We start from the raw sequence: 12,057 nt of genomic DNA, 5'->3' as shown, positions 1-12,057 counted from the left end.
CCACGGACGGTGTGTGTAACATATTCGGAAAACACCCCAATTCGCGGAAAATTGTTTAACCTAAGTTCGTTTTAATTGTCAATAACTAATTATCTAACTCAAATTAATTAGTAAACAGGGTTACATTAGGTGGTTAAAATCAGTACCGATCTTTATATACCATCGAGTAAAAATTCTAAAAGTTACACGCAATTTACCGAACTTTACCTTTATGTAAATGTATAATGTAGGCTAGATGCTTGTAATAATCCCAAATTGTCAACCAATCAAAAATAATAATGCGTATTGCTTGATTCGGTATTTGAGCAGATGTTAGAAGATTACTGACAAGGTTAAGTGCGTTTCAAGTAAATCATAATAAGTCTTCATTGAAAGTAATGCAAATTCATATTTACAATAAGTTTGTCTGCAAATATCTAAGTACATTTTGAACAGTCTCCTTGACGATCGACTCTAGAAAACAACATTGCTGCAATATAAACCATCTACGATGTTTAAAACGGTAAATTATTTTTATTTTATTATAAATGTTTTATTTTTTTCATTTATTGGATAAGTATAACTGCTTTATAGTTTTAAGTTCAACTTGTGAATAAAATTTAGCTTAACTCGAAGTTTACTCGAAATAATACACGCGAGTATCACATGTTATTGCTATATGGATTATAGCGGAAGCTGAAGTAAATATGAAATATATTTGAAACTTTTAGGCTAATTGTATATTGTTTTACTGATTTTAAAATTAGATTTTGTCGGCTTTCTTGACATGTATATTATGTATTCAAGTAAATGGTGCAGCCGTCGGCCCAGACCCATACTACAGTTACTTGCCTCCACGAAACCCAACGTTTGAATCATTGCTTTTATGTATAGGGTAAGGGATTGGTATTGCTTGGTTGTTGTTGCTATTATTGGTATTATATCATTTTGGTTTTGTTTCATAAGTACACATTATAGGTAACATACAACATTAATCATTTGTATTCCAAACCCAATACACAATTTTAATTCAAAATTTAAGAGAACTTTTAATTCAAAATTTAAGAGAACTTTTAATTCAAAATTTAAGAGAACTTTTAATTCAAAATTTAAGAGAACTTTTAATTCGGAATTTTAAATGTTGCAATGTTTATATTTTTGTATCGTATTTTAAATATATTTCATATCCTATCTTGCCAAGGAAGACAATTTAAAAAAAAAAAATTCAATTTTTGACGAATAAAGTTTATCTACAGGCTATTTCTATGTCATATGTATTCGTCATTATTATAATTTATGTCCGGCATAAAATTAAAGGTGTTATTACCGATATTATTAATTAAGTACGTGTTTTGTTTTATCTAGACGTACATCATTAACTGCAGAATTTATACAAGATGTTAAAGAAAGGTATGGATGTCTGTACGAAGACGAACCGTTTGAAAGCCCAGATACTATATCGTAAGTTATAAAATTTATTTGATTGGTTAACATAAATAGTTCGATTAATACAGTAGTTAAAATGTTACCGTTGTGTGTGTTGCACAAGCCACACGTGCGTGTATATAATGCCTCAATTTGTGGTGGTGGGGACACACATTCATGTAGGACGGACTTTCTTATTATGCAATGTGCCTTTTTAATCGTTCAATAAAAACGAAGACAAGTAATACTATTGATACTGATGATATTACAAAAAAAAGATAGTAAACTTGATAAACTTAAAACGAAACTTAAAACGTTGAGTACTTCTATTCACGTATGTTGTCAAGAGTCGTTGAGTTACGTACGCCTCGATATCAACTTGGTTCATCATTGAACACCGTATGCTTGCTTTTAATTACACCATTGTCTTGTTGGTTAAAAAGGTCTTTGGAAAGAACTACTTATTTTCTTCTTTTAAAAACAACTGAAGTTTAGCAACGGTGACGTAAAATTATACTTTTTTTTCCAAATCAATCACTCTCCAATTCTAATTAATACTACAATGTTAGAGATAAAGGTCGCAATATTGAATCGATTTCAAATCCAATAGTTTTTTTTCTAAATGTATTATTTATTTACTTTAGGCCAGAGCAGTATGTGATTGATACAATGAATGGCGGTAACGGTGGTAATGGGGGTAATGCAGGCCCCGCGTTCAGAGTAGGCGATACAGGTGGAACGGGTGGAAACGGTGGTAATGGAGGAAACGCTGGAGTATTTGGAGACGGAGGTAAAACCACATATGATTATTATATTAAAATATAGCAATCATAAAATGATGTAATCAGGATCATTTGCCACAAATATTACGACAATAGAAAATAATATGTGAATGTTTTCTTTAGGAAGTGGTGGTAACGGGGGTAGTGGAGGTGCTGGGGCGGCTCCTGGTGGAAGCGGAGGAACGGGAGGAACTGGTGGTAATGGAGGATTCGGCGGATTTGGTGGCAGTGGTGGTGACGGAGGAGCGGGAGGGGCTGGGGGACCCGGTGCACAAGGAGCGCCGTGTATGGATGGTGGTGCAGGTGGAGATGGTGGTAACGGTGGAAATGGAGGAAATGCTGGTATCTTTGTTCCCGGATATGTCCCTGGTGAAATGTGTCCTGGTAGAACAAGAATGAGACCTATTGACTCTGCATTTAACCAATATGGACAAAAGGTTCGGCTCTTTCAATCTCATAATCCGAATCCTGCTATGAATCTTTTACAAAAACCAAGGATCACCGTTTGTCGGTAAGTCCTTTCAAATCATGAAATAAATGTGTTAGGAAAGAGTTTTTTTCAACAACTATACACTGTAGCAAATGTGTCTTCTACTAAGGGATATTTGTTTTTAAATTTAAAACAAATCTCGTATTGAGAGTTACAAAACGTGAATGCTGAAAACAGTAATGTCTTCTTTTACAGTAATGTCTTCTTTTACAGTAATGCACGGTGTAACCGAGGGGTTGGAAGCTGCATTCAAAAGTATTGTTGGAGACGAGCTTTGATCGTCAAGAACTGTGAACACCATGCAACATTCAATCGTCTACTTCCAGTATTAAAGATCGAATGGATTGCATTACCATGTTCGTGTGAATGCTTCCAAGCTCCATCTTTTAGAGATCTATTTCTTTTGGCGGAAGAAAACCGTAGAAGGTCTGAAATTTACAGCTGGTAATTAAGTAATATATAGTATATTGGACTTTTAAAAAGCATTTCGTTGAAAATTCTTTCATTCATTTATTTAATTGTTTCACATACATAAATAATATAACAAACTTAATAACAGTAAGATGAATAAGCATACAAATGTGATTTCATTGCTAATATATATATAAGTCCTATATATCTTTTCATTAAAGTTATTAAAACGAGGGGAATTGTTTTAACCAAAATGTAACATTATAATTTATCTTTAACGTAAATACTCTGACCATACTGCAGTCTTTGGTAAAGAATGTGGTAAGATTAAGCAAATTATTTTATATCATTAACTAATATCTACTAACTTTTATTATCTCATTAAGCATTCATCAAGTCATGTGGTTTGCGTGGTAACAATTAAAATTAACAAATTCCTTTAGGAGTACTCGACCTAAATAGCATAATCTAATCAACAAAACACAATCAGAGTCGATAGCTACTAACATATCTTGTGTGTTTAAGTAAGCTGGTTTAGGGTACTTAGAAAATGACTCTTCGTAAAGAAACAAACGAACTTAGTACAAAGGTAGTCATAAGTGGTATGTTAAAAAACCATAAAAATAATTACATATTGTATTCTTCTAAGAATAATAATATTCCAAAGCTGTTTGTTAAGTCAGAAGTCAGTACTTAACTAGTTCGTACCAAATTTAAGTACATCCTTGCTTATAAACTTACCACCAGTGAGTAAAAGAACCGGTAAACCCTAATTGTACTTTCTTGATTAACTTTCCATATCTTAAGAAGTGAATGGAAAAAGTAATTTTCCTTCAAGACTCAATCTAATCTTGTTTATACTAAAATCCAATCAATTAAATTGTACGGAACTTTCCATTTCACAAGATCAATCCTCTTTGCACGTTTGTTATTTAATTTTGTGCTTGTCATGTTTCTGTAAAACATGCTTAATATGGTTGCCGCACTTTATACACAATAGAAATAAAAACACAATACAGTATTTATCAGATTTGTGTTTATTATTAATGTTTTCTTCCTGCTTATCATTGAGAGCGTTCTATTTTTGTACAACAGAACCTAATATTATACAAGGTGATATTCACTTAAGATTCGGCAAAATTGAAAGCTTCCTATATTATTAGCAGTAACCCTATCATTGTTTTAGTGTTAACACCATATCATGGCTTTATGAGTATTTTATTAATTATACAAAAAGAAATGAATTGTAATTTTGAAGATGATATTAATCAGTTTTAATCAAAAATCATATATATTACAGAATTTTAAACTCTCCTAAAGCATTTTTCACCATTTCTTCTTCTCTTAAGCTATTGTTTCTGGACATTCTTCTGGACACATTTCTCTGTGTAACCATAGCATAGTACAATACTGTTATTTAGAAAAGGATTCTAAACAAATCATTGACTGGTTGACCATGAAGAAATAAGTATATAAATAATGAAAATAATAAAATACACTTTTGACCTTCATTAGCCAACTTCGATGAAGTACTCTTGACCAAATTAAATATAGTAACGTCACTCAAAAAATATATATGGTTGCTAAACCCTTGGAATAGCATATGTTCTCAGTGTAATATGTTGTCAGTCACAGTTGTGAGAACTTGTAAGAAATTCAAATTCAACAATATAAAATTGGAACAAAAATATATGTTAACAGAAGAAGGAGAATCGAATAATAATTTACGTATTCTTTCTCCAGAAGAAACTTTCGCAATACTTTTGTATGAGCAAGAAACTCTCGCAATACTTTTGTATATGCAAGAAACTCTCAAAATACTTTTATATGCGCAAGAAACTCTCGCAATACTTTTGTATGCGCAAGAAACTCTCGCAATACTTTTGTATGAGCAAGAAACTCTCGCAATACTTTTGTATGCGCAAGAAACTCTCGCAATACTTTTGTATGCGCAAGAAACTCTCGCAATACTTTTGTATGAGCAAGAAACTTTCGCAATACTTTTGTATGAGCAAGAAACTCTCGCAATACTTTTGTATGCGCAAGAAACTCTCGCAATACTTTTGTATGAGCAAGAAACTCTTGCAATACTTTTGTATGAGCAAGAAACTCTCGCAATACTTTTGTATGCGCAAGAAACTCTCGCAATACTTTTGTATGAGCAAGAAACTCTCGCAATACTTTTGTATGCGCAAGAAACTCTTGCAATACTTTTGTATGAGCAAGAAACTCTCGCAATACTTTTGTATGCGCAAGAAACTCTTGCAATACTTTTGTATGAGCAAGAAACTCTCGCAATACTTTTGTATGCGCAAGAAACTCTTGCAATACTTTTGTATGAGCAAGAAACTCTCGCAATACTTTTGTATGCGCAAGAAACTCTCGCAATACTTTTGTATGCGCAAGAAACTCTCGCAATACTTTTGTATGAGCAAGAAACTCTCGCAATACTTTTGTATGAGCAAGAAACTCTCGCAATACTTTTGTATGAGCAAGAAACTCTCGCAATACTTTTGTATGAGCAAGAAACTCTTGCAATACTTTTGTATGCGCAAGAAACTTTCGCAATACTTTTGTATGAGCAAGAAACTCTCGCAATACTTTTGTATGAGCAAGAAACTCTCGCAATACTTTTGTATGCGCAAGAAACTCTCGCAATACTTTTGTATGCGCAAGAAACTCTCGCAATACTTTTGTATGAGCAAGAAACTCTCGCAATACTTTTGTATGCGCAAGAAACTCTCGCAATACTTTTGTATGCGCAAGAAACTCTCGCAATACTTTTGTATGCGCAAGAAACTCTTGCAATACTTTTGTATGAGCAAGAAACTCTCGCAATACTTTTGTATGAGCAAGAAACTCTCGCAATACTTTTGTATGAGCAAGAAACTCTCGCAATACTTTTGTATGAGCAAGAAACTCTCGCAATACTTTTGTATGCGCAAGAAACTCTCGCAATACTTTTGTATGAGCAAGAAACTCTTGCAATACTTTTGTATGAGCAAGAAACTCTCGCAATACTTTTGTATGCGCAAGAAACTCTCGCAATACTTTTGTATGAGCAAGAAACTCTCGCAATACTTTTGTATGCGCAAGAAACTCTCGCAATACTTTTGTATGCGCAAGAAACTCTCGCAATACTTTTGTATGAGCAAGAAACTCTCGCAATACTTTTGTATGAGCAAGAAACTCTTGCAATACTTTTGTATGCGCAAGAAACTCTCGCAATACTTTTGTATGCGCAAGAAACTCTCGCAATACTTTTGTATGCGCAAGAAACTCTCGCAATACTTTTGTATGCGTAAGAAACTCTAGCAATACTTTTATTGTATCAAGTAAATCACTACATTTATTTTTGAATTCAGAAGAAATTTTCACAATATACAGTACGTATGTGAACGAAAATAACACACTGCCACAATATACAGTACGTAGGCGAACGAAAATATCAAACATCTACTCAACTATTTTTTAAATCACGCCCAGTAGTTTTAATTAATTTACTAATAATGAGATTTACCATGAACTTCTCCCAGATGGATAAGTTACAGTGAAACAGGTCATCAAACACTTGAGTGTATATCGAACAGTCTTTGAGGGATATAGATTGGATGAATTCATTCGGTACTTAACTCCCAACACCGTATGCTAACCGTCAGATTAAGGCGGTACTTACTATGCTTTGTCAACTTGTTGCAGATACATGTTCTAGTGCAGTAGGCCGCCGCACCATCAATTGATTGACTTGAAAACGAACAATTTCAACTTAGATTTTGTGAACCAAAAAAAGACATGGTATGTTTTTTTTAAATTATTTTACTTTTAGATCGTTGTTGATGAACTTCTTTGTAAATGCGGCAAATTTCACGCATTATGTGAATGCCCATTTACTGCACACACACATTGTCATAGCCTTGTGTTTTTATTCTCTATTGAACCTTTATTACTGTCAAAATTTGTTTTTGAAGTTCTTAAAGTTAGTGAAAATATTATTTAAGTTTGTTATTGCTATTTTCATGCTTGTATCGCCTACTATTTGTATGCCATGTTGGACACTGTTATTCCCAGTTGTCAATAAAAGATAATAAAAATAACAGGCGTAACGTTTTAGCTTTTATATTACCGTGTGTTATTTTGCTTTTAGAGAATCTCTAAAATATAGATCTTTTATTTTTTATAGACAGTTGAAGCTTAATAAAATACTTAAGTTTTTAATAGTTTACAGTTTACTTTAGTATAGAATCTTGCATAAATACCACGCCGATGGTTAGTTTGTTTCAAACCTAACTTCCTTGGACTTACTTGATTTATTTTTGTTGTTGAGAACATGCCAATGTTTATCACATGTTTAGCGATACCTTTTTTGGTAACATTTGTACAATTTTTATTTAGGAAAATGACATAATTAGCTGATAAATTACTTTATACTACCCCTATTTTGTTTTTGAACGAGAAATTAAACTAATATTCGCATATTTGCTGTTACTACTACTCCAATTTAAATATATGTATATTATTGTACTTGGACCAGCGGCCTACATGCTATTGGACCAGTGGCCTACATGCTATTGGACCAGTGGCCTACATGCTATTGGACCAGTGGCCTACATGCTATTGCACCAGTGGCCTACATGCTATTGCACCAGCGGCCTACATGCTATTGGACCAGTGGCCTACATGCTATTGGACCAGTGGCCTACATGCTATTGGACCAATGGCCTACATGCTATTGCACCAATGGCCTACATGCTATTGGACCAGTGGCCTACATGCTATTGGAACAGTGGCCTACATGCTATTGGACCAATGGCCTACATGCTATTGCACCAATGGCCTACATGCTATTGAATGAATGAACATACAGCAAAGTTAGAGTATTAACCTAAAATAATTATTAAAAACAAATGAATTAATGAATATTCAACGGAAATACTTTGCTTTCATTAATCATTGTGTTAAACGCCCATGTAAACACAAACACAAATAATGTTCTATCATGTCATGTGGTTTCTATAATCGTTTAACTTATGGAAGAATTAACTTAAAATCCGAATACATTATTAGTGAAACAAGGGCAATGAGATCTCTGCACGAATCTGTAAACACTAGAGGTAGACAAGTGTTGTTGAACAATGTACGCACACGCTAGCGAGTAATTGTACTGTTGTCTACTTCAAACCTCTTATAACTTTTATTAGGCGTGCCGTGTGGTTACAATGAAACATAATTTATATAGAATAATGCCATTTCTATTATGAATGATAAATATCTGTCATATAAACATTCCTTACATAATAATATTATTATGATACATCTTCCAAACGCTACATAGCTACATATAATAATTGCTGAATCAAAATATTCCATCTGCAATGCGTCCGCTTTACGTCACCGGCTCAGCTACAGTGATTAAGTTCACTTAGGTTGACCCTGGTCTCCCCAATTTCAGTTTTTTTTGTTTTGCATATACTTAAATAGACCAAATAAATAATGAAATTAAATGAAATGAATATTAATTGGCTTATGTTGGCTTACATTATATTTGAATCAGAAATATTTCTTAAATTATTCTTAAGTAAGATATTTACTTAAAGTTTGTTGTTGTATAAAGTTGACAATTACTGATAACTTTAATCAAAAACATTTTCATGTTATTACCTTTAATTGTAAATTGAACATTCCACAGAGAGTAAATGCAATAACCATTTTCACGTGTTTATTGGTGGTATCGTGTTGGGGAGCAGTTGAAGATTTGTCGTCATGTATAGCGTAAGTTTATTCATCTTGAACAATATTGCATTAAGCAGGTTTGAGAAACTTCAGGTTACACTAATGTCAACCGAAATTTATATAGTTATCTACATTCATTCTTTTCAGTAAACTTGGAGATAATGTCCTGAGAAAGATAAAAGAAGATTACGAGTGTATATTGAACAATGACGAGCCATACGCAAGCCCAGAACCGGTGACGTAAGTATATTAATTTGCATGTTTCATCCATTTCATCCATATGTGGGTGGGAAATGTTTTCACTTTAACTAAGGAGATTTAACAATTAGATTATAACCAGGAAAATGATATTAGAAATCAACAAACAAACAAGAGACCACAAGATGGAGATTACGTCATGGAAACGAGCAATGAGATAAGTCTCACAAAATGAGGAGAAACGAATAAACTAAATAAATAGATGTATAATTTCTAATGCTAATGCTTAGTACACCGAAACCTCCTGTACCTACATTTATATTAGAAACTTTTAAAATATTATATTATAGACATAATTGCAGCAATATTTCTTTACATATAGACCGTTTGCTTTCCATGGTGGATTCAGAAATACGTATGTTGGTGAGAGGTTAGACATTCCTGCGGGAGGACAAGGCGGTGCTGGTGGACCTGGTGGTGTAGGTGGGCCTGGTGGGTCATCCGTCACTCAAGAATTTGATGGAAGTAAGTTGTAAACAAAGTTTAGTCAAGCTGATCAGAGAATATTTAGTGGTGTTTCTCGCACACTACATAGTTCAAAAGCAATTATTATTTTATGATACTAATTATTTTACTCAGAATGTAGACCACCATTTGAATCACATGGTGGAAAGTGCTATTGCTTCGCTTTGAGTCCAGCTTTGACATTCCAAGAAGCTCAAAGGTCTTGTGAAAACGACAATGGCAACCTCGTAGTCTTGACAGATCCAGATATCGGAAGTTTCGTCCAGCAGAGAGCCAGAGACCTATACGCGGGAGATCTTTGGATCGGGCTATCAGATAGACGCCGCGAGCGCAACTTCGAATGGGTAACTGGAGAGCAACCAACCTTTTATGATTTTGCACAAGGTGGCCGAAATGGAGGAACAAATCAGAATTGCGTTCGATTGCGATCCGTTGATGATTATAAATGGGATGATTATAACTGCAATCGAAAATTAGGGTACATTTGTCAGAAAACCCGTAAGTTTAAATGATTGTTATGTTATAACTAGAAAACGATAACTTCATACTTTAAAAATCAAGTTTTTTTAAAAAAAGAAGTTTCTACTTACATCAACACGGTGGATTACAAAGAATGCTATATATTAATTGTTTAAATATACTTACATCAACACGGTGGATTACAAAGAATGCTATATATTAATTGTTTAAATATACTTACATCAACACGGTGGATTACAAAGAATGCTATATATTAATTGTTTAAATGTACTTACATCAACACGGTGGATTACAAAGAATGCTATATATTAATTGTTTAAATGTACTTACATCAACACGGTGGATTACAAAGAATGCTATATATTAATTGTTTAAATATACTTACATCAACACGGTGGATTACAAAGAATGCTATATATTAATTGTTTGAATATACTTACATCAACACGGTGGATTACAAAGAATGCTATATATTAATTGTTTAAATGTACTTACAGCAACACGGTGGATTACAAAGAATGCTATATATTAATTGTTTAAATATACTTACATCAACACGGTGGATTACAAAGAATGCTATATATTAATTGTTTAAATATACTTACAGCAACCGAAGAAGAACCAACTCCGTTCAATCCAGCAACAGATAATGGAGGACAAGTTGTTGGGTTTTATTATTGCCCTCCGGGTGATCAAGGTCCCAATGGAAGTCCCGGTGTACCTGGTATGCCAGGTTTTGGGCCCCTACCAATCCCTGTTATGCCATTTCGCAACCCTGGTGTGCCATGCCCAGAACACTTTTTCCAGATTCTTGTCACAAAAGCGTATAATAAATATGGAGATGTGGTTCAAGTGCTTCAAGTACCGGGGAAAATTGCACAGTCATTCCAAGTCAAAGCATGCATGTAAGTTTTATTTCAATAATAATAACTTTAGAAAGGCACAATGCTGTTTTTATTTTTGCAATAAAAATAATTGTCTAGACACCTGGTTAAAAAATGTATAGTTTAACGTACTTTTGTGGATAAACATAAACATGTGCTCTTTTGCCACTCTCAATCATGCAAATATCTCTCATATGTTTCAATTATTGGTGGCGCTGTTGTTTAAAAAAGATAGGTTCATCAAGATCATAGTTATTTAGCCAATGAGTGTTGTCCGCAACAATAATCAGTTTATTCTAAAATTATTTATTTTCAGATTCAAATACTGCAACTTTGGATTTGGTCAATGTCAACAGAAATACGCATGGCGACGAGCAGTGACAATCAAATCATGTGCTGACCCATCAAAGCCAGTAATATCTGTAGAATGGGTAGCAATACCAAGCAGCTGTGTTTGTTCTTTAGTTCCACTTAATCTTTCACCTCTTGGCTTAGAAAATCATAATTTACCACCGCCTTAAAAATACAAATATCATGGAGGTATCTATACAAATGACAACTGTTTTATGTAAAACCATTTATTAAATTCGGAGAAATGTAATTACTTTGTACGAACGCCGTCAATTTGATATTGTTATTCTTCCATTAAAACCATTTCATTAAGAATGAATATTTATTTCGAATTGTTCTCAACATATTGTGCAATTAATAATTTTGTACGAGAACGTCGTCAATATGATAATTTTTTCCCTAATTATAACAATTTTATTAAAGTTTGGAGAACATTTTGTACATTTAATACCGTTATTCTATTTTGATACACACTTCAGCTACAATAATTGTAAGTTGTTACTTGAATTCATTGGAGGAATACATTTCCTCAGATTTGACTCTGAATTTACAAATTCACAGATTGTTTCCTGTATGTACTCATATAACGATATTTAATTGTATTATTTATAGGTTTATAAATAGAAAAACTTTATATAATATATATAATATTTTTGTAGTCATAATACTGTATAGTCAGTAGACCTTGAAGATTTAAAAGAGTTCTTCTCATTAGCCTATTAATAGTCTCTCATGCAGGCCTACAATTAGTAATATTGTTGTTTTTTTCATACATAGGCCTACACACGACAATAAACAAGTT

The 12,057-nt window shown here is 33.3% G+C and overlaps 2 protein-coding genes across 2 annotated transcripts; both read left to right on the top strand.

Annotated features, from left to right (window-relative positions):
• Positions 1-490: 490 nt before the first annotated feature.
• LOC140041175 (uncharacterized) lies at positions 491-3,202 on the top strand. The gene is made up of 6 exons (XM_072087599.1): positions 491-502; positions 747-874; positions 1,345-1,440; positions 2,049-2,194; positions 2,310-2,697; positions 2,890-3,202. Exons 1-6 carry the CDS (start codon positions 491-493, stop codon positions 3,122-3,124), a joined length of 1,005 nt encoding a protein of 334 aa, XP_071943700.1. The 3' UTR covers positions 3,125-3,202.
• A 4,881-nt stretch (positions 3,203-8,083) lies between these two features.
• On the top strand, positions 8,084-11,425 carry LOC140041174 (uncharacterized). The gene is made up of 7 exons (XM_072087598.1): positions 8,084-8,221; positions 8,774-8,856; positions 8,965-9,057; positions 9,398-9,540; positions 9,655-10,038; positions 10,628-10,925; positions 11,221-11,425. The coding sequence occupies exons 1-7, from the start codon at positions 8,084-8,086 to the stop codon at positions 11,423-11,425; spliced, it is 1,344 nt and encodes a 447-aa protein (XP_071943699.1).
• The last annotated feature ends 632 nt before the right edge of the window (positions 11,426-12,057 follow it).

Source organism: Antedon mediterranea, chromosome 2 (genome assembly GCF_964355755.1).
Source record: "Antedon mediterranea chromosome 2, ecAntMedi1.1, whole genome shotgun sequence".
Classification (NCBI taxonomy): Eukaryota; Metazoa; Echinodermata; class Crinoidea; order Comatulida; family Antedonidae; genus Antedon; species Antedon mediterranea.
Note: the sequence above shows the minus strand (reverse complement) of the source record. Positions and strands in the feature narration are given on the sequence as shown.